The sequence below is a fragment of the Pleurodeles waltl genome, chromosome 1_2 (assembly GCF_031143425.1).
Source record: "Pleurodeles waltl isolate 20211129_DDA chromosome 1_2, aPleWal1.hap1.20221129, whole genome shotgun sequence".
NCBI lineage: Eukaryota > Metazoa > Chordata > Amphibia > Caudata > Salamandridae > Pleurodeles > Pleurodeles waltl.
Window position 1 is genome coordinate 110,366,279 of NC_090437.1, and position 25,798 is coordinate 110,392,076.

The window sequence follows — 25,798 nt, forward strand, 5'->3', positions numbered from 1 at the left end:
ATTACTGACACATGGGACCAATGCTCCCTCTAATTGTTTTCTCTGGGGAGTGTCAGTAGATTATTTATGGGCAGTTTTCTTACATTGTGCATAGCAGCATTTCGAAGTAGGCCAGTATGTGAGCATGCTTTATACTCCTAGCGCTCCCCCTGAGGGCCCATAGCAGGATGAGCTGGTCTCGTCCATGGCACCGAAGCGCCGTGGCTGAGAGTGAGACCAGCTCGCCCTGGGCACCCGAGAGGTTAATGTACCATTAACCATTTTGTTCTACCATAGAGGCCCTCACTGACTTCGTAGATTTGGCCAGTGTCAACTCTGCCACTTAGCAGTACTGGTTCACACTATCAATTGGAATCACTACTCTCCACGTTTCTGTCTGTCTGTCTGGCTAACCAGCACGCCATCTGATATATTTGCAGCTGAAGGTTTTTCCAAGCTGTACCTTGAACACTTTCCACTGCAAACTGCATCTTGCCCAGGTAATACCCCATCACCCTCATCTGGACTATTTTGATACACCCAGCTCTCACAACTAACTTTGAGACCTTTGTATCGTATGCCAGTGCTGCAGTTGTTCCTAACCCATGTCTTCTTGCTACTTTATACTAGTTGCAGCAGAGTAGTTGGGCCTGACACTTTTTGCAGGGTCATCCCTAATCTTCTTGCCTCCTTCCTCCTATTTATTCTGACCTGTTCTTGTTGGCTTTAGGACTCTGGGCACTTTACCACTGCTAACCAGTGCAAAAGTGCATATGCTCTCATTGTAAACTGCATTGTTTCTTGGTTTTTCTATGATTGGCATATATGATTTACTAGTAAGTCCCTAGTAAAGTGTACTAGAGGTGCCCAGGGCCTGTAAATCAAATGCCACTAGTGTGCCTGCAGCACTGATTGTGCCACCCACAAGATTGGCCCTGTAAACATGTAACCGACCTGCCACTGCAGTGTCTGTCTGTGCAGTTTTGCACTGCCAATTCAACCTGGCAAGTGTACCCACTTGCCAGGCCCAAACCTTCCTTTTTCATGTGTGTAATGCACCCCTAGGTAGCCCGATGGGCAGAGTGCAGAGTATGTTAAAGGTGGGAAATGTACTGATGTGTTTTACATGTCCTAACAGTGAAATAGTGCCAAATTCGTTTTTCACTGTTGCAAGGCCTATCTCTCTCATGGGTTAACATGGGGGGCTGCCTTTAAATATTTTTAAAGTGAAGATTCCCCTTTGAGAGCAGATAGAAATGTGGAGTTTAGTGTCTCTGAACTCACTATTTAAAAATACATCTGTTAGTGAAGTTGGTCTTTAAATTGTTAGTTTGAAAATGCCACTTTTACGAAAGTAGGCATTTTCTTGCTTTAACCAATCTGTGACTTGGCCTGTTTGTGGATTCCCCTGTCTGGGTCAGACTGACAGTTGGGCTATTTGTCATTCTCCTCTAGAGAGTGACACAAAGGGAGCTAGGGTGTAGCCTGCATAACCTGATCAGCCATCTGAGCTAGATTGGAGGGAGGAGTGGTCATTTACACCTGAATGGGCTTTCAGATTCTTTCACCTCAAAATAAAAATCGCAGCACATGGTGTACGAATAAAGAGGTTTCTGAGAATGAACCACATGAGTAAGAACTACATAAATAGCTACAACACTGTTTTTGCAAGAGCACCGTTCATCTACCTCCTCACCTGTCATTTTAGGGACACCTTGATGAGTTTCTTCAGAGGCCAGGTAATGACTCACATGGCTAAAAAGATATCAAATCCTACTTAGACAAGTTAACAGCCGATATAAAAACCCCAAAAATGTTATTTAGGCACTCTAAAGATCCATTATCCTTAACATCACTTAGACAGCTTAAATACAAATACAACAAGGTAATCAGTAAACACACCCACCTATGGGTCTATGCCCAGTAAGGTAAAAAATAATAATATTTTCTCCAAATAAAGATGGGAAGTCACTTGGAGCCTATTTAAAATTCAAAGAAATCCCACCTTAATTTCAAGCATTAACGACAATCATGAAACAATGAAAAAACTGGGCGATTGTCTCAAATTTTCCAGAAATTCTATGGTGAGCTGTACAACCTCTCAATATTCACACCTAAATCAGTATATCTTAACTTCCTGCCAATGGAGGCCATCTCTACTTTGGGCAATCTAAATCTAAGCAAGCCGACAAAGTGAAGTGAGCTTTGGAATTCAATTAAGCTCATACCGTCTGGCAAAGCCCTGGGTCTGGAAGGCCTACCCATGAATTTCTATAAAACATTTGCTGCCATGATAACAGAACCACTGAAATCTGTCCTGAATCACTTTGCCTCATCAGGGGCAGTTTCAGGTACTACAGCAGAAGCCACAATTGTGGTCATTCTAGAGGAGGGGAGAGACCACTCCAAACCCAATAATCAGTATCAAGACTAAAATCTATGCTAAAATACTAGCTACATGCCTAGCACTCTTGATCACCAAGTTAGTCCACATTACTCAGACAGGATTTATCAAGAGCAGACAAGCAAGCGATAACATTCACAGGTTCAGCCATATCATTGAAAAATCATCTGTCCTGCATTCCCCCGCAGCAGCTGATATTGCGCTTGATGCGGAAAAGGCTTTCAATAAGATATCTTAACTGTATCTTCAGGACGCCTTATATAGATACAACTTAGGTACCTATAAATTACAATGGTCATGTCCTAGTGTGCTAACCCTTCTGCAAGAATCAAAATGAATGGCGTTATGTCAGAGCCTTCGGCATTACAAGGCACTCTCCCCTTTGCTATTTCTTCTGGCCATAGACTCTATGTTATTGATGATACACAAATCTAACACAATTGCTGGTCTAAAATTCAAAACAGTTGCCTATGCTGACGACATTCTAATCTTCACAGAAGCCCTTGATCTCCTTTACATGCTATTGTAAACATTATTATTAAATTCTCCAACTTCCCTGGCTACTCCTTGAACAAGGATAAAACCAAAGTCCTGCCTCTCAATGTTCACTTTTACCCTTCCTGTGTTGGGAACTCAAATTTCAAATGGCAATCTAAGACCATCAGATATTTAGGTGTAGGGTTTTGTAATAACCTGGTGGAATCCATATCAGAGAACAAATTGTTTTCAAAATTTAATAATTAAAGACCTATTGATAGCATGGTCTCCCGAATATATATCATGGTGAGGCACATTAGAAATGCTAGAGATGATGGTGATCCCATTAGTTAATCTCCTCGGAAATCATCTTTTCAAATCTTTTTTCTCAACAATAGATAAACTACCTTTTCCTGCGGTGTAAGAAGAAATACAGAATATGGTTTGAAAAGCTTAGGATTCCCTAAAAATGAGACTGCAGTCTACCAAAGTGCTTCAATTACCAGACAGCATTACAAGTGGCACAGGGCACACAATGCCTGGAACTGGATCGTTCCAAGATGTTCGCCTTAGTGCTGAACGATACATCAGCAACCCATTCAGACTAGTTGGGAACCTGTCTCGTCACGTTTGCTTACTCCAACATTGTTAATATTTTTAAAGACACAATTAAAGCTCTACTATTGGTAGACAAAGCTCAATTTTCCACAAAAATAAATCCTACTCTGTCGCACTATGGAACAATAAAATGCTTCTAACTGAAGTTCCCTTAACAAATGGACCAAAATGGGTGAACAAAAGTATCTCACAAGTGGCAGATGTTTTCAGAAGCTGAACCTTTAACCTTTGCTGCACTCCATGAGAAACAGGCCCTTTTCAACTTAGATTGCTATGATTTATTGAAAATCATAGCAAAAAACTTCTAAATAAGGACCTGTGGTAAAAAAACACCTTATTCTCCGTCTTTTAAGCGCATGCATGCAGGAAATCATGTGGCATCTGACATCTACAAATTACTCTGTAATGCATCTAGCCAATTCATCCCCATTTTGCAGAGTAAAGGTTTCACCTAGTTTTCCAACAAGGGTAAATCACCTCCTCTAGAGGAATCCTAGTCTAAAATGTGCTCCCATTTCCTTCGGGGCAAATGTGTCCCATCATTAACACAAACTAAATTTTAGCTTCACATGCCCTCTATTGGACACCAAGTAGACTATTACAACATTTGCTTGTCAGGCAAATCAGCACATAGCGATCCAGAACACGTGTTTTTCTCATTAACACTGCTAACGTCTAACTGGGAGGAAATTACTTTTCAACTGTGCAAAATGTTTAACACACCTATCTCACTGGATTTTTCAACTGTTATACTGGGCCCATATGCTTGGGCAACTCCAATTGTGCTCCCAGACTTGGATCCTGCCCTACTTGACTTACTTATTATCACTGCCCTTAAAGTCATCCTTTTAGAATGGAAGTTCACTAACAACGTCTCCTATTACACATGGTGAGCATGGGACATCTACCTTAGAAGTATGCACACAGCCCAGTCGAAGTCGGTGGGTAATCCTGTTACCTCACAATGCACGTAGAAAGCACTGGACACCTTTATACATAATACCTAGGAGAAATTCCTGTCCCTTCAATTATCAGCATCTCGGCCTTGCATATATATTTAGGTTTGGGATTGAGAACCTCTCCGCTTGTTCACATGTTACCATGTTCTTTGTTTTCTGCCCTCTCCTTTCTAGTCTCCCATTCCCATCTTCCTTTTGTTGTTTATGACCTCACTTGGTTGAAGTCTTAAGACTTTATATTATAAACATTCTTGTAGTCAGTACTCTTAGGTTCAAGTTCTAGTGTAGCAGTAATAAGTATTTTCTTAACCCTTGCAGATCCACTGTTCTTATAGTTACTGCTTTGTAATATCATCTTAATAATTTTGTTGGAACACAAAAAAGACTCTTCTCAAAGGGAGCTCATACAATCATTCAAACTCTTCCATATTCTCAGTGGCACCATTCCTCTGCAGCAGGAAAGTACTTACTTGTAAAAGCAACTTATTTATCAGAAGCTCTATTGAGAATGCAGATGGTAAATAAAAGATTACAGCTATCTAAAACAACACAATTGCACCACAAATATTGACACTGGGAACTCATGAAAAAGAAGAAACATCACCCACTGCACTATTTGCAAAAAGAGATACATTAGTCATGATATTGATGGAGAAATGTCCATCAGAATAGCAGCAGAAAATGTTGTTATGTGATGTTAGAGGCTTGTAGTGCCCAGCTTATCACTCGATAGGGTATCCAGGTGCTAGGCAGGTGAACTGAGTCTAGCAGTGGTTGGTGGAGGGACTAGTATGCTAATCGAAGAGCCAGCTTCTTCCGCAATTTCAGCAACTAAGTGGAGGTCCTGGTGTGGAGAGGGAGGTTGTTAAAAAACTTTGCTGCAAGGTGGGAGAAGGATCAGCCTCTGGCATTGTTTCTGTGTATGTGGAGTACTTGCATGAGACATAAAAGCAGAGCAAAGGTGACTGGTGAGTTGAGGTAGTAGGGTCCAGTGTTGGGCAGAGCCTTGAATGCGTGGGTGGGGAGCGTGAACTGGCAACGTTTTCCTTGATGATAGCAAAGAGTTCCCTGTTGTTGGAGTTGGCTTCGATTCTTGCTGTTAGGGCTCTTTTCCGTGATTCCCGCAGTTGGTGGTAGTTGGGTGCAGTTTTGTAAGTGGTCCTGTTGGCGTTTTTGCTGGCCTTCCATCTCCTCTATAGTTGTTTGAATATCCTGAGGTCTTCAGTGTACAAGCTGCCTTTCTTACTGATTTTTATGTGTTTAGGGTGTTGTGTGTTTGACCAGTGAAAGGGTGTTGGCACAGTCTGTGATCCAGGTGTTGACGTTTCTGATGCTGAGGTCCAGGCTGCTGGTGGGTTCAGGCTGGTTGGATGTGAGTACGTTAAACAAGTCTACTTCTGTGACTTTGTGGCTGAGTTCGCTGGGCCTTCCTGGAATGGGGGAAGAGACCTGTGTTGTGGTGATGCTGAAGTGTACCACAAAGTGGTCTGTCCAGTTGAGCTGGGTGGTGTTTCTGTATATGATCTACTGCTGAAGATGGGGTCGAGGGTATGACCCTGGCGAGTGTGGTGCCGTAGACGAGTTTGTTGAGTTCAATGTTGTCCAGGCATAAGGTCATCAGGTGGAAACTGAGGTCGTCTAGCAGTTTGTGTTCTTTAGAGTTGATGGGGGTGAAGTATGCAATGAGTTTTGTGAAACTGGTTTGTGGCCCTGGTGGGCGGTACACAAAGTGTGTTCCCTTGATGGTTGTTCTCTCTTCAATCTGGGGTCTGAAGTTCATGTGTTCCATGGCCAGGGTGAGGCCGTCTACGACAGTAGTGCATTGGATCAAGGCTCAGTGGATGATGGTAAGCTCTCCTCCTGGTTTGTTGACGCAGATGTGGTGAGTGATCTTGTATCTCTCTGGGATTACTGTTGTGATCTTGGAGGCTGATAACAGATTTAAAAAGGTGTCCATGAGGAAGAGGACATCTGGTGCGATAAGGTCACAGTCCTTGGTGGAGTGTTGGGGGAGAGACAGTGTGTGTTAAGGAGTGAGCATGAGATCAGCTGTTGTGTTGCAGGTGTAGTGCATGGAGTAGTTTGAGGAGGATTTGGTGGTGTAGGAGTGTGCATGGAGTGGCAGGTGAAATGGCAGGTGTTGCAGGAGAAAGTTCCTACCGTGGTTAAGTGGAGTGGCATGGCAGCAAAGTTGGTGGAGGCAGTTGGGGATGTTAAAATGCATAAAACAATGACAATGTATAGCATGATATGTGCCTTCCTAACTAACTCGCATCACTGTTTTTGAATCTACCCGACATGACCTCCCCATCAATTCAGAGTCAGAAATACTTGGTCAAGCAAATCCTGTTAATTAAACCGACATCCTGCTTTGCCAAACACCTCTTGTCTTTCATTTCTTTAAGGTAAATCCGCAATTGAGCAACAGGGTTGAGGGTGGGGCGTGTGGTAGATGTGTAGCTACAGGTGGTTGATGTACCAGGTTTCGTGGCACTGGGTGCGGTCAAGGCGCAGACTGGTTCACCTTTGGCACGCCGTGGTGCACTGGTTGCATGCCCGCTGCGCACATCCACCATTAAGTAGTTCAGGGGAGGTGGGAGAGATAGAGGTGGGAGGCGGAGGGTGGGACTTGCTAAGGCAGGAAGAGGGGGAAAGACACGCAAGAGAACAGATAAGGAGTGGGGGAGAGGCGGGGAAGCGGAGGAAGGCTGCTAGTAGCAGCAGAAGGGGTGAAGGAAGGAGGACAGAATAGATGGCAAAAATGTCAAAGCAGAAAGAAGCAAAGAGACACCTATGAAGGCAAAAAGAGGCAAAAGCTGGAAAAGAGCAAAAAATCAAACAGGCATGAGTAAAAGGCAAAATGGGCAAATAGAGCCAAAAGCGAGAAAGAGTGTAGAAGCACTAGTGAAAGGCAACAAGGGGCAAAAAGCTAAAAAGAGCGATGAAGCACAAATGAGAGGGAGAGAGAGGGCAAAGTGAGAGTGTGGAAGTCAGCAGCAGGAGTGCAAAGCTGAGTCTGAAAGGGCCTTGACTGGTCAGAGGGCCAGTCCATGTAAATGAGGAGCTGGACCTGGACTCGTGCTCAGTGGGGTCGCGCTGTGGCTGCCATTTTCATTGCTACAACAGTGTGAATTTCTGTGTGTCTACTGTGCTGATCAATTAATGTTTCTACAGAGCAATTACACAGTTTCCTTGTCCATTCTTTAATGTGCCACAGAACACTACAGTTAATGTACCACAAAAAGTCTGACCTTAATTTACTGCATCCTGAGTCTAAAAAGCTGTAAAATGTGCTATAAACTCTAGGTGCCACATATATGTGCACCTAGGGTTCCTAGCCAAAAGAATACCTTTTGCTTACTGTATCATCCAATTTGTGTCCTCTTTCTAGTTCTTTCCTACTTTTCAATGCCTCATATTGTGCTCGCTCTGTTTCCATTCCACTATCACTCTATTAACAAATATTCCCTCCCAAACTCACTCTCCCTCAGAGTTCTCCTTATCATTCTTACTCTCAATCATGTGGAATTAATATTTGCTCACATTCTGCACCCTCTCTTTCTCTCTCTTATGCATGTGCTGGAATTGAGCGCAGTCCCTTTAACACATACTTCCTCCTCACCTTTACACACTCGCTTTGTTTCTCAAACATTCTTTTAACTCCCTCAGTATTTCTTTTTTGTTACTTTCTATCTCTGCCATAGGCTCTAGCTCTATCATTATCTGATTGGCTAACCTAATCACTTCCACTTTCTTTTGCTCTGTCTTGTGCAGTCATTCATACTCACACCCAACATGTCACTTAATCACTCTCATACTTGTCACCCTCTTTATCTTACAGTTTACATACTCTCATATGTATCCTGTTTGCCAAATGTCACCAATATCAGAATTGGTCAGTCAAACGAAGCAGGAACCCGACCTGTAAACAGTTATGGTAATGTGACATTAAAGTAGTTGTAACTTTACATGATATTCAAGGACTCTATTTTACTGTTTCCACTGCTTTAATACTACCTTTCAGAAACTTTTCCAGTAACATATTTGTATAGCGTTGTAAACACATACCCTTAACCTGGTCCTGGGTTGCTTGTGCTTCAGTTCAGAGAGGACCTGGCCCGGCAGTTCAGGCTGAATTGTTCTCATGAGGAACAAGGTCATGACTGATCTCCAATAGCTGGGTCCAAACTGAGGTGGCATGGTGGGTGAAAAACGATGGATAGGGATGCAGCCCTTAGTTCCTGCCAGTAGTTGCGATTAATTCAGGCATTCCATCCATCACATTGGTGTTTTGACATTTGATGCTCTAGAAGCTCCTTGTATGCCCCAGACATGGATCCCGGCCTCACTTTACCACTGGAACCAAGCTATACTCGGCTGAAGAGCCAATAAGAAGGGTGAACACGTTCCTGTGTTGCTTGTGTTCCAGTTCATGGTGGACGTGGCCTGGCAGTTCAGGCTGGACTGTTCCCATGAGGAGCAGGGTCAAGACTAATATGCACATGGCTGGGTCCAAACTGAGGTGGCATGAAGGACTGGGAAGCGGCCCTGAGCGACTGCCAGTGGCAGAGATTAATTCAAGCATTTCATCCATCACCTTCTTGTTTTTGCATTTCCCAAAATCAAATGGCAGAGATTTACAAAATGTTTTCTCCTTTAAATCTAGTCTGGCACCTTTTTAAACATAAATATCTCAAAAACTACAAAGCAGATTTATCCAAATTAAAAAAGCATGCATTCTAAGTAAAGTTCTACTTTCATGCCATGTTTGGTGTAAATCGGTTCAGCAGTTTTTGCCCTGACTTTTGGCAAAATGTCCTAATGTAGCTAAAATGGGAAACAATACATTTTTTTACCACCCCTCCTAACTTTTTTTTTCCCATGTACGATCTTCACAAAACTCAAACTTTGCTGACTGATTAAGCAGACTGACACATTTAGTGCAAATCCGTCTATGAGTCCAAGTTTATAGGTAAATAAAAAAAAATGCCTTTTCAATGGAGACGTAGTCGCTACCTTAACTACAAAGTGATTGCTGCCACTGTGTAATATACGAAGGCAAAGAGTGTAATATGCCAGTCAGTCAAATTACTTTTATTCGGCTAAGTAGCTATGAAAAGACAAAACTCTTAGTAACAATATATCTATTTTAAAAATACAAAAGGTGCAAAAAAGTGCATCAAGAGCAGACCATGCAGTTCAAAACAAATTACAAATATGTGCCACCACTGGATAAAAATTTGAACACAACAATAAAACAGTATGATGTCAATTTATATATATATCGCAGTTTACAACATCATAGACACCTGTTTTAAAACATTTGTAAAACGTCATATCAAAGATACCTTATATTTAACCTAAAAAGCATTTAATTTCATATGCCTTCTAATCAATGCTTGACGGATATAATAACTGCATTACATATAGGCTGAGTTTCCACATGCCGTAAAAATCGAAGGCTAGAAGTAAAGGACCTAAGGTTGTTTATGTGCAGTTTTAGGCACAGGTAGCAAAATCTGCACCAGGAATAAAATGCACAGAAAAACATAAAATTAATAAAAGATTGTGTGGTTATATCGTCACAGGGACTGGGGGACAAGGAGGGAACCAGGTACCCTGCTTAAGGAAGGCAGACAGAAAATGGATGATGGACAATCTAAAACAAGTTAAATAAAACGTATGTCCTGGGTTAGATATCCCTTCAGTGGTCATAACCGGGGTCTTGATGTTTTTACATACGTTCTATGGTTATAAAAAGGAGGTTTTACCATAGTTCTTGAATTAATGTCAATTTCATTTGGGAAAGGGAAGAGATTAGAACATGTAAGTTCTGTGAATATTCTTCAAAATATGCTATTCAAGGGATAGAGTCCGTTTAGTCAAGTCTGACACAATCTTTAAGAATTTTACGGGAAAATTTTAAGTGAGGAGAATACCAAATCTTCAACCATAGTAAAAGTGGGGTAATCTTTATCATGTCATCCATATAGGAAAGGCCAGCGTCTGTGGGGGTAATAAAACTAGCTGTGCTTTTGGGTGTGGCTAGCAGTCGATTTACAAATTTATTTTCTATGGCCTGCAAAAGCCTGGGTCCAAATAACCCCACACACCAGCCTCATACGTGCCATAGAGAGACATTTTGCTTTGTTCAATGCGACTAATTCTTTGTTTGGCTGGTGACCAAGTTTCCTGACAAATTTAAAAATAGCACTCACTGCCCCGGGTCAGAAGCTTGGCCCACTTTAAGTTGACATCCAGTATGATTCTGAGATAATTAAAATTTGAGACCTTGAAAATGGGAGTCTCACCAGTGTTGAACCTATGTGAACGTGTATTCTTTGACCCACAAATCATGATATACAATTTCTGGTGGTTATCCTTTAATTTTAGTTCCCATAAATTCATTGAAAGAATCAAGTAGTAACTGTAGCCCATTGGCAGTGCGAGAAATTAGCACTGCGTCATCCACATTAAGAAGGACCAGCACAGGTCAGCCACCCACCATGGGATAATCCTTCCCCCTAGCCATCAACACTTTTATCAATAGAATTCATATAGAAGAAAAGTAGAAAGGGGGTAAGTATACAGCCCAGTCTAACCACCTGATTAGTATTAAAAGGGGGGTACATTCTTCATATTGGCCATAGCTCACTTGTGCCATTGTAACCCAGTGTAGGAGTTTGAGGAGTTAAATCGGCAAAACTTCAATCCATTCCTCTGTCGTAGTTGGACTCTTGCTCTAGGCAAGACTGCTGGTTTAAGGATGACAGTACCTATGTTTGTAGGCGACTATGCCAGTCCTACAACAAGTTGCAACTGCCATCCCAACCCTCCCGGCTCACAAGCAGCACCTCACTAAAAACCCAAACAGTAAACAGTAAAAAGTAATTTGAGGCAGCCTTTACGCATGGACTCAAGAGTGTGACATCTCAGGGAGTGCCGTGGTTAAAAGGAGATTACCCCTTTCTCACAGAAACACCATGTCTCAATCAAACAGCGGCAATGAAGAAGATGCAGAAAAGTTTCAATAGGTTTTATCTAGCAAAACTGCAATCTGCGATAAGTTGCATGGGCTGCAATGGTTAGGATAATGAACAATGCAAGAAGCAGAATGGTAAAGACAAGAGGCATTAATACAAAGACTCCGACCATCTTGCAATATAATGAAAAGACGTGAAGTGTATATTATGTCCTAATACCCTAGCATAATGAGCCTTACCTCTAACCTAAAAGAGAGCTAGGTATGTTAAACCTAATATGCCAATGCCACGTCCATGAGAAGAGCCCCCCAACCCTTGTTACCTTGGAATGAGGTCTCTAGCACAGACTCCGTAGGGACACGAAGACTGGGTTAGTGTAAAGGCGACGTGCAGCATCGATAGCAAGGATGGCATCTGGTCGGAATCCCTCTGACTATCTGTTTAAGTGAGGAGTATTTATTTAGATTTGCTTGGACCCCTGACGTAGGTCTGTTCCCAAACAATTGCTAACAAGACATGCTTGGGACGGTAATTTATATAAACAATTCCATTGTGAAGAGGGAAAGTACCTAATGTGAACACCTCCAGTTTGTTTATCTTTGTCGCTTGATATTGACCCTTAGCGCAGTGGCACTGATAATGCAAACTAAAACATGGGCCTAGCTAAAAACAAGGCAGCCATCTTAAAAGATTTAATTGAATAAATGTGCTAAAACAGAGGACGCTAAGTAGGGTAAAAGTCACTAGGTGATGGGGGCACGAGTCTGCAAGCCAAAGGCTAAGCTAATTCCTGTATCCCATTAAAAAAACTAGGATTCACTACACCTCACTCATCATACCTAACAGCTTGCCCCTTTCCACCAGATCGAACACGCTAGAGAAGTCTATGGAAGCCATATGTAAGGAACCGCCCCTGGCTTCAACGTACTTTCTTGTTGATAAGAGCAAGTTGAGGGACTGTTCCACTGTGCCCACACCACTGAGAAAACCATATTGAACATTTGAATGATAGCTTCTTTCCTCCACCCAGTTTTTGGAGAATTACCCTCCCTAGATCTTGGCAGAGGAATCCAAAAGGGAGATTGAGTGAGAAATTGTTGGTTGCCTTTTGTCCCACTTTTTGAAAATTGCGACAATAATGGAGTTCTTCCAAGAGTTTGGTATGTCATCTCTTATGACAGCATGAAACACATGTGAGTAGAGCGGCCCAAAATGTTGAATTTTGTATAAAGACATCTATCGGATCCCCATCAGGGACAGATGCCTTGCCATTCAGTCTCTTTGAGATAGCCGAAACTACATTGCATACATCAACAGTATTAACTAAGGAGTGTGAAACAGCCAAGACAATGTGCGGTGCGTCTGTGCATTGTAGGTTAAAAGCTTCTTAGCCACAAATGATGGAAAATGAGAGCTCCAATATACTTTAAGGATATGGCATTCAATTTTGTAGCATTTTTTTTTGGAGAAGAAAGGCCGATTAAGAGCTTCCCAGAAGGCTTTACACTCCCTAAGTTCTGAGGCTGCTTGTAAGTTATCCCAAACCTTCTCCCTAATTTCTCTTTTCCTCTCTTCCAGAGTCATCTTGTAAGTTTGCCTGAGTTGTCTAATGACCTCGATATTATTGGTGAACATCTTAGTTGCCAGTTTAAGACTTTTCGAAGCAATAGAAAATGCACGGTTAAACCATCCACAAGTAGTAAATTCTGCATAAGCTTTCATAACAATCATATTAGACACCATTTTGCATAGGTCCTCAAAACTTTCTAAAACTACCCGTGGCTTGGCTTCATCTGATAAACAGCACATCACCTCTTCATACTTTTCTTTAATTAGGTACCCAAAAGATGTATTTTATCTACATTTTCCCATTAATGCATATCCCCTTCTTTGGGCAGAAGGGCAGTTTTGAGGTGCGGGCAGATTTTTGTGTTTTAGTGGCAAAACAGGTTAAGTTAAATGATACTGGGTTATGGTCACTAATAATGAACAATAAAATAGTAGAATCCAAAATCAATTAAGCAAAATATGAAGAAAACAAAATAAAGTCAATTGAAGGCGGTCTACCTTCACCTGTACAAGTTGGATGACACTCCTCACCCTCATTAAGGACATCTAAATTAAATAGCAAATGATGTCTCGAAATTATCTTATTTAGTGTGCCACATAAGGATTGTGCTAGAAGTGTGTTGTATTTTCCCCTTGCCAACAGGTTAGACTGCATACACTGTTCCCTATTAGAGAGCATTTAGTGATGTTAAAATCACTCAACCAAAAAATATCCACCATATCTGCACATTTGTCAATAACTGTAATGTGTAATTCATTAGCATTATTGAGTGAAGAAAGGGGCCATGACTCACAAGCAGTGACGTCTCCAGTGAGTAATGATGTCGCTGCCCTCCCTCAACAATGGCAATACACAGAATATTAAACTCTGGGTATATATGGTTTGTGCCATGGCATTTTATGTGTGTTTGTTTTAACAAAGGGTAATTAACCAAAACCAGGATGTAAAGGATTAATACATCTGTAACAAGGTAAAATCACATTGAATGATTCTCATGCTTATTACAAGAGTTGATTTCCAAGGCAAAATAGTTGTTACATGCCATCTGTGAGGTAATAAATAATGTTTTCTCATGACAATTCTGCTATACTATAGTAATAAATTCAAATTTGAACTTTGTACTTCACTAGTAAATGTGTGCTTATTAGGTCCCACAGGTAAAGGCCAATGCCCAACCCATTGCCCACAGTGATGGAAATCTCACTTTACCTTAAAAAACATAGAAATTCACTGAACCACACAAAGGTTAAAGTGATGCTATAGTTAGGAATTGTAATAATTACTTACCTTACATTAATAAAATATATAAACTCACTGTAATAATAGATTAAGGAGACATTATAGTCAGGTAAAAATGTCATAACCACTGGAATTCACCAGTTCTAGTTGATTGAAGTAAGTAACTATAACTAATGCACTAAAGTAACAACAGATCACACCCTCGCCTTGACTGCTAATAACCTCACATATTACATCACTTACGACATGTTCAATTACATCAATGATAACATCTTTGCAACCTCTGAAATGACATAATTGATGGCAACACTGTGCATGGCGGGGTGCAAGTCTTAATTGATTTTCTCAAATTCAGGAAGACTCTCAAACCCATGTTCCCAAGCTGACAGATAGGTAGCATGTTGCTTGTGCTAACCTCCTTATTTGCCAGCCCTAAAGAAGGGATATCTAGTTAGACACCTAAAACCAGTCACTGTCTTCCTCCATGGATCCTTCTGATTGATTCACTCTTCTAAGGATCAGATGATCACATTATATGACTGACTGATTGTATGTCAACTGGTCCTTACTCAATCCATTCTCTGTATCTATATATCTGAACTAAAGCACTTCGATATTACTGTTGGATGTGTTGTAGTGCTTTACAAACACCCCCAAATAAAAATAATAATTTATATATGAACTAAATTGATAACCCCTCCTTAACCTGCCTTACTACGAGAACCAGCAACTTCTTGATTTTTTTCTTCTGGGAGTTCAGTCTTCCTCTTTCCTCGCATCACAGCAATCTACTACATACAAACTCTTTGACCTTTTTTGGTTAGTAGCAGCTCGGAGCTTGGGATAGAGATTTACACTCCTCTTGTTTCTGAGCTGCAATCAATTCATAAGGGAAGGGCTACAAAATACATGAGAGGAAGGGAGTAAACAATGGAGAAGAAAAATACCACCTATTGCGTTCATCTACTAGGGAAGTAAAGAGAAAGCGATTAATCTGTTTAGCTTGGGGTCTGATCTGTCCTACTTAAGCAGGTATCATGCTCTTTGTCCAAGGACCTAAAAGGTGGTCTGATCTATTTAGATCAGGAGATACCTAAAAAACCACGAGTTCGGACAAAAAGGTGACAAGTAGACAGGTTGGTGTTTTGGAAGAAGTGAGGCTGTCAAAAGATGGGACATGATTCTGGGTGATACTCCCTGTATGAGGGTTGGTGGACTATGCCAACCTTTTTGGAAAGAAGAGAGAAAGGAGGAAAAAATAATATGGACTATAAGGGTGCCCACCTACTTAAATGCTTCTGGCCAGCTCACTATGAGTCACTTGGGTCACAATGGGTCAATTCTCCATGGGAGGTTCAAACTAATTACCCTTTAATCAGCACTTACATGGCACAAAGTCAAACAAAGCTCAAGTTCAAAGCACCAGTTCCAAGGTCAAGCTGTAATCATTTATCGGTTCTCATGCCTCATTATATAGGCCATCTAGAGATTTCACAAAACTCATTGGTGCATTCTCTTGGGTGAAATCAAAGATCCTGACCTCCACCTTCACATGCAGTATATTATCAGAGAAAGTACCCCCTTTTTATTGCTTCTTCTTACAGACCTGCACAATGTATGCTTGATATGGGCTGTGGTTAGTTTTCAGCATGTCGGCCTTCAAAAGTCTATACTGTGGGCCTCATCTCTCAAAGTCACCAAGATCATCCCATTACATCTTATCCTTCTGTGATCTCAATTATGAGTGCTCCTGAGGGGAAGATAATACTTATAAAATCTGATAAATTCAGATACTCCAAAAATCTGAATTTGAGGAAAATAAATAATGCCTATTGAAAGTTAAGTCCCATAACATGTGGGCATAATTTGCAGATTGTGGTGCTTTCTGCTCCAAAATCTCCATGTCCTGGTCATACAGGGTCTTTTTCATGGTTTCATTTATCATGGGAAAATCTAAAGGTGCAGCCTTTATTGCACCTGGTGACTCCCATTTGCAGCACTTATGACTGCTATATCTCTACAAAGAGTTTTTACACAGGGTCAATTAAAAAGGCACTCTTCACTGAGGACTTAGTAGGCAAACAAGGCTTTCATAGCCAATAAAGATACATGTGGTATCACATGCAGAACCTTCTGCTAAAATATTGCCTCGAGCTCTGCTGACATGTCTGTTCCATCCTTCGTGTTGCTGGTTTTCTAGTATTTCCATCTGGTATTCAAGAAGGAAAAGGAAGCTTGTGGCAGTACTATAAAGTGTCACATTTCTTGAAGGTCTTGCTTAACAGATGCACTGCTTACTCCAATTTGATCACCTTCATCCATTTCATCATTGATTGTTCTCAATAAAGCAATGAGTCAAACCGGACATTTGCTGACATATCCCTTTGCCTGAGGGGGAGGTCTGCAAATCATGGAAGAGGGATGGGAAAAAAGTGCTCCAGCTGGAGTGGTGTGGGGGTGCCACCTTTTGTTGACTTAGTGGTCTCCTTTTGACCTGACTGCACCTTTTGCTGTGGTTTTTCCACAGTGCAGGTTCTGTACACCTACACGTGTAACTGCTTGTTCCTCACTCAGGATTTGTCAGGGGCGTACCACCACAGTCTTGTCCTGGCAAAACAGGTGACAAAAATAATCTCAATGCAATTCTGCCCCCTAGAGGGTGGCTCCTCAGCCCATTTATCTTTTACAATGGGTAACCTCAGCTATAGTAAACAACCTTGGCTGCACTGTATGTCTATCATAGGAGGTACGGAAAACTAAGGGGATGAGGGAGGGTGCAAGTAAATATAGCCTCCCTTCCTCTTGCTCCTCCAGCATCCTTATTCCCCACAGCCAATGCCTGTTAAAGCCATGTGATATGTGCACCTCATCAGGCAAGTCAAACTTCCCCGGATTCAAAGAGTTATAAATCTTCCTTGTGGAAGAAAAAGTATACATTTTAAGGTAATATGATGCCTTGAGTCATGAATTCAGCGAAAGCCCCTTCATTTTGTGTTTTAAGTTTATCTTTTTAATGTTTTTAGCTTTTACTGCTAAGCTTGCCCTTGAAACCTGTTCCACACCTGCCACTGCAGCCTAAATGCAGTTTTAAACTGCCAATTCGACTTGGCAATATAACCTCCTTGCCAAGTCGTAAACTTCCTTTTTATTGCATATACATCACCCCTAAGGTAGGCCCCTAGGTAGCCCGTAGAGCAGGGAGAAATTTAATGAAAAGGTTGGACATGTACATTTAGGTTTTTCATGTCCAGGTAGCAAAAAATCTCCTAAATTTGTTTTCCACTAATGTGAGTCCCATCTGTTCCACAGGATAAAACTGGGTTGCCTTACTACATTCAATAAGTCCTAAACCTTTATTGGGGAACAGAATGCTTATTATCTATGAAACTGTAACTTTAAATTCACTTTAATGGTAAAGTCATTGCAATTTTGAAACTGCCACTTTAAAAAAAATTGCACAGCCCCACTTACTACTGAATAGTCTGTGCTCTGCCTTTTCACAAAAGTCTTGTCACCCCTGCATTGTTCATGCGGCCAGCTTGGTGCAAGGGCAGGGGAGTCATTAAACGTCAAGCACTTCAACGGGAATTCTCTCACATAACTGCCTGCTGCTGTGAACTCCACAAGAATGCTTTGGAAGGACTTTTTTGCTGCCTCAAGCCTACTTTTCCACCTGAACCCAGGACTCCCATAGTGACTCCAAGTGATAGTTTGCTGGTCTCCTGTTAGAGCCACAGGGACATAACAGGTTCCCACTGTCTTGATCCTGCACCTGGACCGAGCTTGAGTGAGCCTTATCCCTCACACCCCCCCAAGTGGTGTCCAGATAGCTAAAATACAAAACTTGGAGCTTAAAAACTTTTGGGCAAAAACGGCTCTGAGACCCGAGGGAAGACTGGGATCAAACTGCTCATTAATCTGCCCAAGGTGCATCGCTGGTCAGCTTGACTTTGCGGCATCTCCCGCTACCTACCTCTCCGCAGCAGCAAATCCTGTTCAGCGGTCTTTTGCCAAAGGGTTATCTGGCCACATAGAACTTTTACTGCCTACAGGCTCCTGCCTCGTACCGCTCTATATTTTTGACTTCAATAAAAGTGACTAAGTCCGAATGTAGAAATCTTCAAATCAACTTTCCACCGGCTCCCCGATGATAATGCTCCCTCCTTGGAGACCACCTGCAGCCTTGCTCGCTGAACATTGCCATCTGAAAACATTTTCACCTAAATTTCTTCTAAGTCCGAAGGTCATATTTTTTTTACTTTGACCTTGTATAACTGGCTAGATCTCCGCAGCTGGTGCTTTCACCTTTTAGGCGCAATTTTTTAGGTAAAAATATTAAAAATTCATAACTCTGGTTCTACTGATTGGACCTCTGTTGGTCTGCCATCAAATAATTATTAATATGTACCCTACTTTTCTACATTTTTGTGGGATAGTTCCTGTGTTGTGTTTTCACTTTGTTAGTGTTTGTGTGCTGCATAAATACTTTACACATTGCCTCTAAGTTGGGATTGACTGCTTTTGTGCCAAGCTACCAGAAGCACAGGTTAAATTAGTGCCTCTGTGGTTCAACCTGACCGGGATTGTGGCTGTTGCTTGAACAGGGGGTCACCCCCATTCAACCAACAACCCAATTTCCCACATTATACCACTTTACTAGGAACCTATAAGTAAATTATATATGCCAATTACGTGTAAGCCAGTGCTACCATGTTTGAGAGAGTGAGCACAAGCACTGGTTAGCAGTGATAAAGTGCATAGAGTCCTAAGGACAACAAAAACGAATTTCAACAAAAAGTGGAGGGTTAAAGGCAAAAATGTTTGGGGGAACACTACCCTAAGGCTGGCAGTTCCCACTCAGTGGATCTACTTTTCCTTCCTTGCTAAAGGAACCATCATGCCCTTCTACTTTGACCACCTGTGTCCCCTAAGGCTCCTGAAGACATTTTATTAATTCATCTCCAATACTTTATCAATTACCTGACCTAACACATTTTTTTTTAGCGTTTAGAGACTTTTTGTGACATCACTTTATAACATCAAACAAATAAAAATGTGTAGGGCTTATAAACGCATACAAAGGGCAGTGAAACGTTCAAGTAAACCTGCATTAAAAAATGTTATAATGAAACAAAGCAATGCGGTTTTAGATTATAGTAGACTTTCACATGCATATCACTTTCACCCTAAGTAGATTTAAGTGTAGATCACTGATTTACAATGTTGCCCCAAGGGAGACAAATGTACGTCAGATTTTTAAGATAGCCACTGATAATAATAATAATAATAGTCTGTTTCATATAGCTTATCATAGCACACGCCTGCAATGTCCAAACACTGAAAATACAAATGTTATTACCACCTAATCATATGCCCATCTAAAGGAAATATATGTCCTTATTCTCCATGGGGATATTCTTAAAGTCTTCCATGAGTCCTTATGGACTCACTTTAGGAGCCCCTTTCTATACAGATTTTCATTGTATTTAGAGTGCTTTCCAATTTAACCAGGACTTCAGCAACACGCTACTCACCACGGATGAATTACTGACTTCACAAAGAATCATTAAACAAAAGGTGTAGGTATCTCAGCCAGGCAAATCTAAACAGGAAGAAATTTGTCTCTAACTCCCTCTCAGATTTCTGACACTTTTCATACCCACAAGGAAACAGGAGTTGCGTTCGGTTGACTGTGGCTTTTTTCGCTCACGAAGTACTTATCTACTCTTGTATCTCGAATTGTCTGGGTATACGTTGAGTGAAATACTACCTCAAATGTATTGGTGAATGTCCACAACGTAGGTCTTTTTGAGGCTCCACAAAAAAGCATTCACTAAAATGCAGTTTCGCTATGTAAATCCTACTATACGAATCAGATTTGAAATAAAAAATTAGAAGCAAGAATTGCAATTTTCACAGCGTTTCACCAAAACGTTTTTGAACTGGGGCATTAGAATTGTTGATTGGCGAACACCCGGAAAAGAAAACACACATTTAGTATATTGGCATGTCAGTTGCAGATCAAAAGTAAATTATCTTTAACTGCTACAGAGACATTTTCATTGAGGATGAAAGGCTCGGAAGCGCTTTCCACATCTTAGTCTCATATCCTAATGATTAGGAGCTGAATCTTTTTTTTCTTTATTGTAACTCAACAGACACAAGGCTAGTTTTAAAAAAACATTTGTTTATATTCAGATACACAATATGTAATTCTACAGAATAAGTGTCGTGAAATACAACGAAGATTTTATTTTATGGAGTCCAAACTACATAAACTAATTTTGAGTGAAATTCTGCTAATTTTCGATGCTGAACATTCCTTTGTTTCAGTTACCCATTTTACGATTTGCTTTTACTTATCGTTTTACTACTTATCATTTTACTATTACCTATCTCTTAACACAGCTTTTACTGGGCGCCCTCACTCGCATACACGCAGACGCGCAAACTCACATTTCTTTGCTCCTTATTTAGTTTACTTTTATATATGTACTGGTATAATGCAAGATGCTGTTCGTTATTTTCAGAGCGAGGGTCAAACAAGTCTTAATACCGGTCGTCCCTGTTTTTTGTTTTCCGTGCTAGGCGGCGGTGTCACAGATATGTCTTAAAATAGCTAATACAACCAATCACGGAGAAAAGCCACGATGTCAATGCTGAAGGTGTATTTTTGGTGTTAAGGTTCAAACATAAGTGCCTTTAAAAACACATATTTTAACATATTTGACATACCTGTGGCTTGGAGTCGGTGTAACTGTAGTAGAATGATGCGTTGTTGAAGTATAGTGACTGGTAGAGAAGGAAGTTTCTGTCTCTCTTTCAATTACGTGTTCACTTGATATTATATTTTTAGACACATACTGCTAAAAAAGAAAACAGATTTCTCAAAATCATATACATACGTTCTCATATTTACCAGTACTGTTAACCGTAATTATTTATTTACGTATTGCACACAATATACAAACAACCATTGAAAATAACGATTTTCTTCACACATCATTGGGCTGCTGGGCAATCTTCGTAAGGAAAATCCCTTCTTTGGGACTGTGTTGTTTTGTTTCCTTAGCTACTGTTATTTTTCTTCCTCCAACGTGAAATTCCTGTGATTTATGTGTCACCGTGGATAAGGTTCAATTATTATAGTAAACAGTAAAGCCACCCACCTCAGTCCCACATTCATTCTCCATGCCTCATCTATCAAAATAAGTCATCAGGAACTAGACAAAGAGCCAACAACATGACTAGAAGAAACGCACAGTAACCATAGCTGGAGGCTACTGATCATATGCCTCAACCCTGCAGGTGCCAATCCTGTGGGTTGCAACTGCAGGAAGCTCCAATAGCCCCATCCGTTTCATGCAATGCTTCCCCGTCTCCAACTTTTTCAATTGCTCCCCATTCCACAGATTTGAGAGAGCCCACCTGCATCCTCCATCAGGAATCAAACAAACAGACCACAGGAGGACTAGAAGGCAGGAAAAGGAACCAGAGTCCAGCCAATAATCACATGACCCAACCTATTTTCCAGTGGCTTCCTAAAGCATTCTCGCGTGGGTCTCTAAAGCAAAGGGCAGGCGAAGACAAGAACATTGTCTTTTTAGTCCGGTAAAAACATAAGGGTCACAGGCCATTGCTGTACCCTTGAAGAGGACACCGAGGCTGATAGGTTTCCTTTCAACTTGAAGTTTATTCTCAGAGAGCAACGGCTCCACGCAGCATCCCCTCACCAACCTGACAGAGTAACTGACTCGGTCAGAGAATGCTTAGCAGAACCACACACTACATTCCAACAATAACATTCCACAAGACATCACGTCTTTCTTTAAAGGTATACTGCAATACAACACATCTCCCCCCTTTAACAACAAAATGATTACAGATAATGTCACACTATAGACAGAGCCCAAAATAAACTAAAATTTAATGTCCTACTAGATACTACGCCCGCAAATATTTCAAACTAGTTCAAAAAATGTTTTTCCCTCGTTTTACCTTACATAATCCTTCAGATACTCAGGAGTCTTATGACTCCTTTGTGTTCTCCTCACTTCTCCATATTCACGCCTTGCATTCCCATTCACATCCTTTGAAAGCACACCACGCTCTTCTTCTTGAATAAATGACTCATCATCCATCATCATATAGCTACTGCAACCATTCACTTCACTACTATGATCCGTTGTTTTAGGATCTACCATATCAGCACTCCCATACCTCGCCACTTTACGCAAATTCCACTTCTCCCCATTTTCCAAGATTACATAAAAACTTTACACGTCCCTCAATTTAAATGGACCACGAAATTTACTCCACATCCCTGATTTGAACTTAATTTTGACCCAGTCACCCTTCTGTATCTTGTTACCTCTCCACTCACTGATCCTACACGAATTACCTCTCTCAGGTTTTTCCTCACAAATACCATCACTCCTCGTACCTCTACCTGCATCACAGATAGAATCATTCTCAAACAATGTCCTCATCCATGCTGGAAATACTTTCGCACCCGCTTTCCGTCCTCTCATCAACTCAAAAGGAACCTTTCCTGTTACACTATTTCTGGTTGTACGATATGCCCAAACCATATCTGTCACCGTGGACGAATTTTTTTTGCCATTCGTGACCGCCTTCTGGATCGCCCCTTTAACTACTCTGTTGGCTCTCTCCACAATACCATTGGCCCGAGGATTATATAAACTTGTGCGAGGATGCTTGATACCTGCTTTCTCCAATAAGTTTTTAATCTCTGCTGAGACTAACTGCGTACCATTGTCTGTGATCAATTTACAAGGGTAACCTTCTTCTTTGAACACAGTTTCTAAAACCCTTATGGTGGATGCAGTGGTAATCTCTCTCACAAACTTCACCACTAACCACTTGGAATGCACATCCACCAACACAATGGCAAACTTCAACCCAGAGCTCAAATGTGCTAGTGGCCCAATGAAATCCAGGCACACACTATGCCATAGTCTGCCTGGATCTTCAGTCACACCACTACAGGTCTGGCTACCAACCTTTAACCTTTTCTCACTATTCATACATATAGTGCACTTTTTCACCCACTCTTCCACATCACCATCCATTCCAGGCCACCAAAAATTCTCACGCAACCTTTTTTTTGTCAGAGTTTACCCCAAGTGCCCCTCGTGAGACAGTTTGAATAAATTCCAAAGTAAGCAAGAAGGGGAATGAATTTGTCTCCCCTCATCAAAACTTCATCCTGTACCACTGACAATTCATCCAACAGCTTTACATAAGGGCGTGCAGAAGGACTCACACAACTCTCCCTTTTTGCACCACACCTCACCATATCCATTACCTCCACCAAAGTATCATCCTGCTTTAACTTTCAATTCCACTCTTTTTCTGAAATCGCACCCAGTAATCAGTCATGAACATCTTCTACACTTGCAACTACATCTTCCTTTATCCTCCTTTCCAGATTCGCCTCATCGCCCTTCTGCAGTTTAACTGACATACGCGACAAACAATCAGCCTGAGTATTACGCCAGCCTGGAATATGTTCTAAGACAGACATATACTCAGTCAACCTTGAGGCCAATCTAGCTAGCCTTGCCGACTCCTTTCCTGCCCCTCCACGCTCCAGAACCTTGACTAAAGGCTTGTGATCTGTACGCAACACAACTGTCATACCCCAAATGTAAGTGCGGAAATGCTCCAACACCCACACAGCCGCTAAAGCCTCTCTCTCAATAACGGAGTAATTCCGTTCAGTAGTAGTGAGGGATCTTGACGCAAACGCAACTGTTCTCTTTCCTCCGGCATGATACTGGGAAAGTACAGCTCCTACACATACTGCGCTCGCATCTACTATTACTGCAGTTTTAAGTTTTACATCAAAAGGTACTAGCACCCCAGCATTACACAAATCTTTCTTGATATTTTGGAAACGCAACTCCTGTGCCTCCCCCCCAAACAAAAGTGATATTTTTCTTTAGTAACTTTCTCAAATCATCAGTCTTGTTAGCAAAGTTCTGGATACATTTTGAGTAGTACTCTATAAGGCCCATGAATGGTCTCAGCTGATCCTTGTTACACGGTGGAGGAGTATCTGTGATGGCATTTAGCAAGCTGTTCTTCGGTCTTACACCCTCCTCGGATAATGTATGTCCAAGATATTCAACTTCCTTCACTAAACATTTACACTTTTCCTTTCTCAGGATCAGCCCAGCCTCCTTAAGTCTGTCTAATACTTGTTTCAGTGCAATGTTATGACTATCGATAGTTGACCCAAATACTAAAATATGGTCCTGAAAGTACATAACATTTTCCACACCTTTAAAGACATTAGCCATCATCCTTTGAAATACACTCGCAGCTGACGATAACCCAAAAGGCATCCTATTGAAATGGAAGATACCCTCCGAGGTCACGAAAGCTGTGAGTTTCTTTGACTAAGGATGTAACTTGATCTGATGGTATGCACTTTTTAAATCCAATTTACTAAAAAAAGTCCTCCCTTAAGTAATAATATCATCTCATTCATGTTTGGCAGTGGAAATGTGTCAGTTACAATGTTGTTATTCACACAGCGCAAATCCATACAAAATCTTAATGAGCCATCCGGTTTCTTCATAATGACTACCGGTGAGACCCATTCGGAGCTTTCTAGAGGCTCAATAAAGCGCTTGGAGACCATATAATCAATTAGTTTCTTCACATCCGCTCTTATTGCTATTGGCACCTGTCTCAGCGCATGTTGCACCGGTACCGCCCCTTTTTTCAATACTATTTTGTGCACATAACCTTTCAGTTCTCCAATATTCGCTTAAAACACCTCTTTTGCATTTTCAACAATACCCTGAGTAGACAAGTCCTCCACAACCATGACCCGATTCGGAGTCCTCGGGTTAATGATAATATGCAGATCATACTGGTTCTGCCATCCCAAAATGGGAGGTCCAGGTTCTGCCACGTATATCTTCCCCTCCACTGATCTGTCCTGAAAGGTGATACGTGCTACCATGTATCCAATAATGTCTATCAGTTCTCCTTGGTAACCTCCTGGGTTGATATCCTTGGGTAATAGCTTGACCTTAGGCCATTCACACCTCACCATCAACTTAGGTAGAATTGTATATGAGGATCCTGAATCTACTATAAGTTGTACTGGTTTCTCATTAATAACAAAATCAGCCTTGGGTCTTGTGATTCTTCCCAAATCAGTGCACACATTTCTAATGCATAAAATCCTGTCTTGTTCGCATTCCTCAAAAGTATCCACAGTAGCAGAGTCCTGTATTGATGCTACTTTCGCCTGAGATGATGATCTGCATACCTTCGCGAAATGATCTTTAAGACCACATTTCCTGCATTCCTTTCCCCAGGCAATGCATCCTTTATGGTCTGCATTGTGCGAATTACTACCACATCTGAAACATGTCTTTACATTTGACTTAGAATTGCGCATTTGCTTATTCCGAACATTAGTGGATGGACCCTCTTTTCTCACAAACGAAATATCACTGTTACATGCATCCTTTTTTGCCATTTCCTTGATGGCAAATTCTGATTGTTCCACTACTTTAGCAATTTAAAT

General features: G+C 41.2%; 1 protein-coding gene across 4 annotated transcripts in view; it reads right to left on the reverse strand.

Annotated features, from left to right (window-relative positions):
• Nucleotides 1–25,798, reverse strand: part of NRG1 (neuregulin 1) — a 1,391,739-nt gene that overhangs the window by 47,398 nt on the left and 1,318,543 nt on the right. For all 4 annotated transcript variants that reach the window (XM_069236759.1, XM_069236756.1, XM_069236750.1 and 1 more), the window contains one exon: nucleotides 20,965–21,095. In XM_069236759.1, coding sequence (XP_069092860.1) covers nucleotides 20,965–21,095 — 131 coding nt within the window. The remainder of the gene's footprint in view (nucleotides 1–20,964; nucleotides 21,096–25,798) is intronic.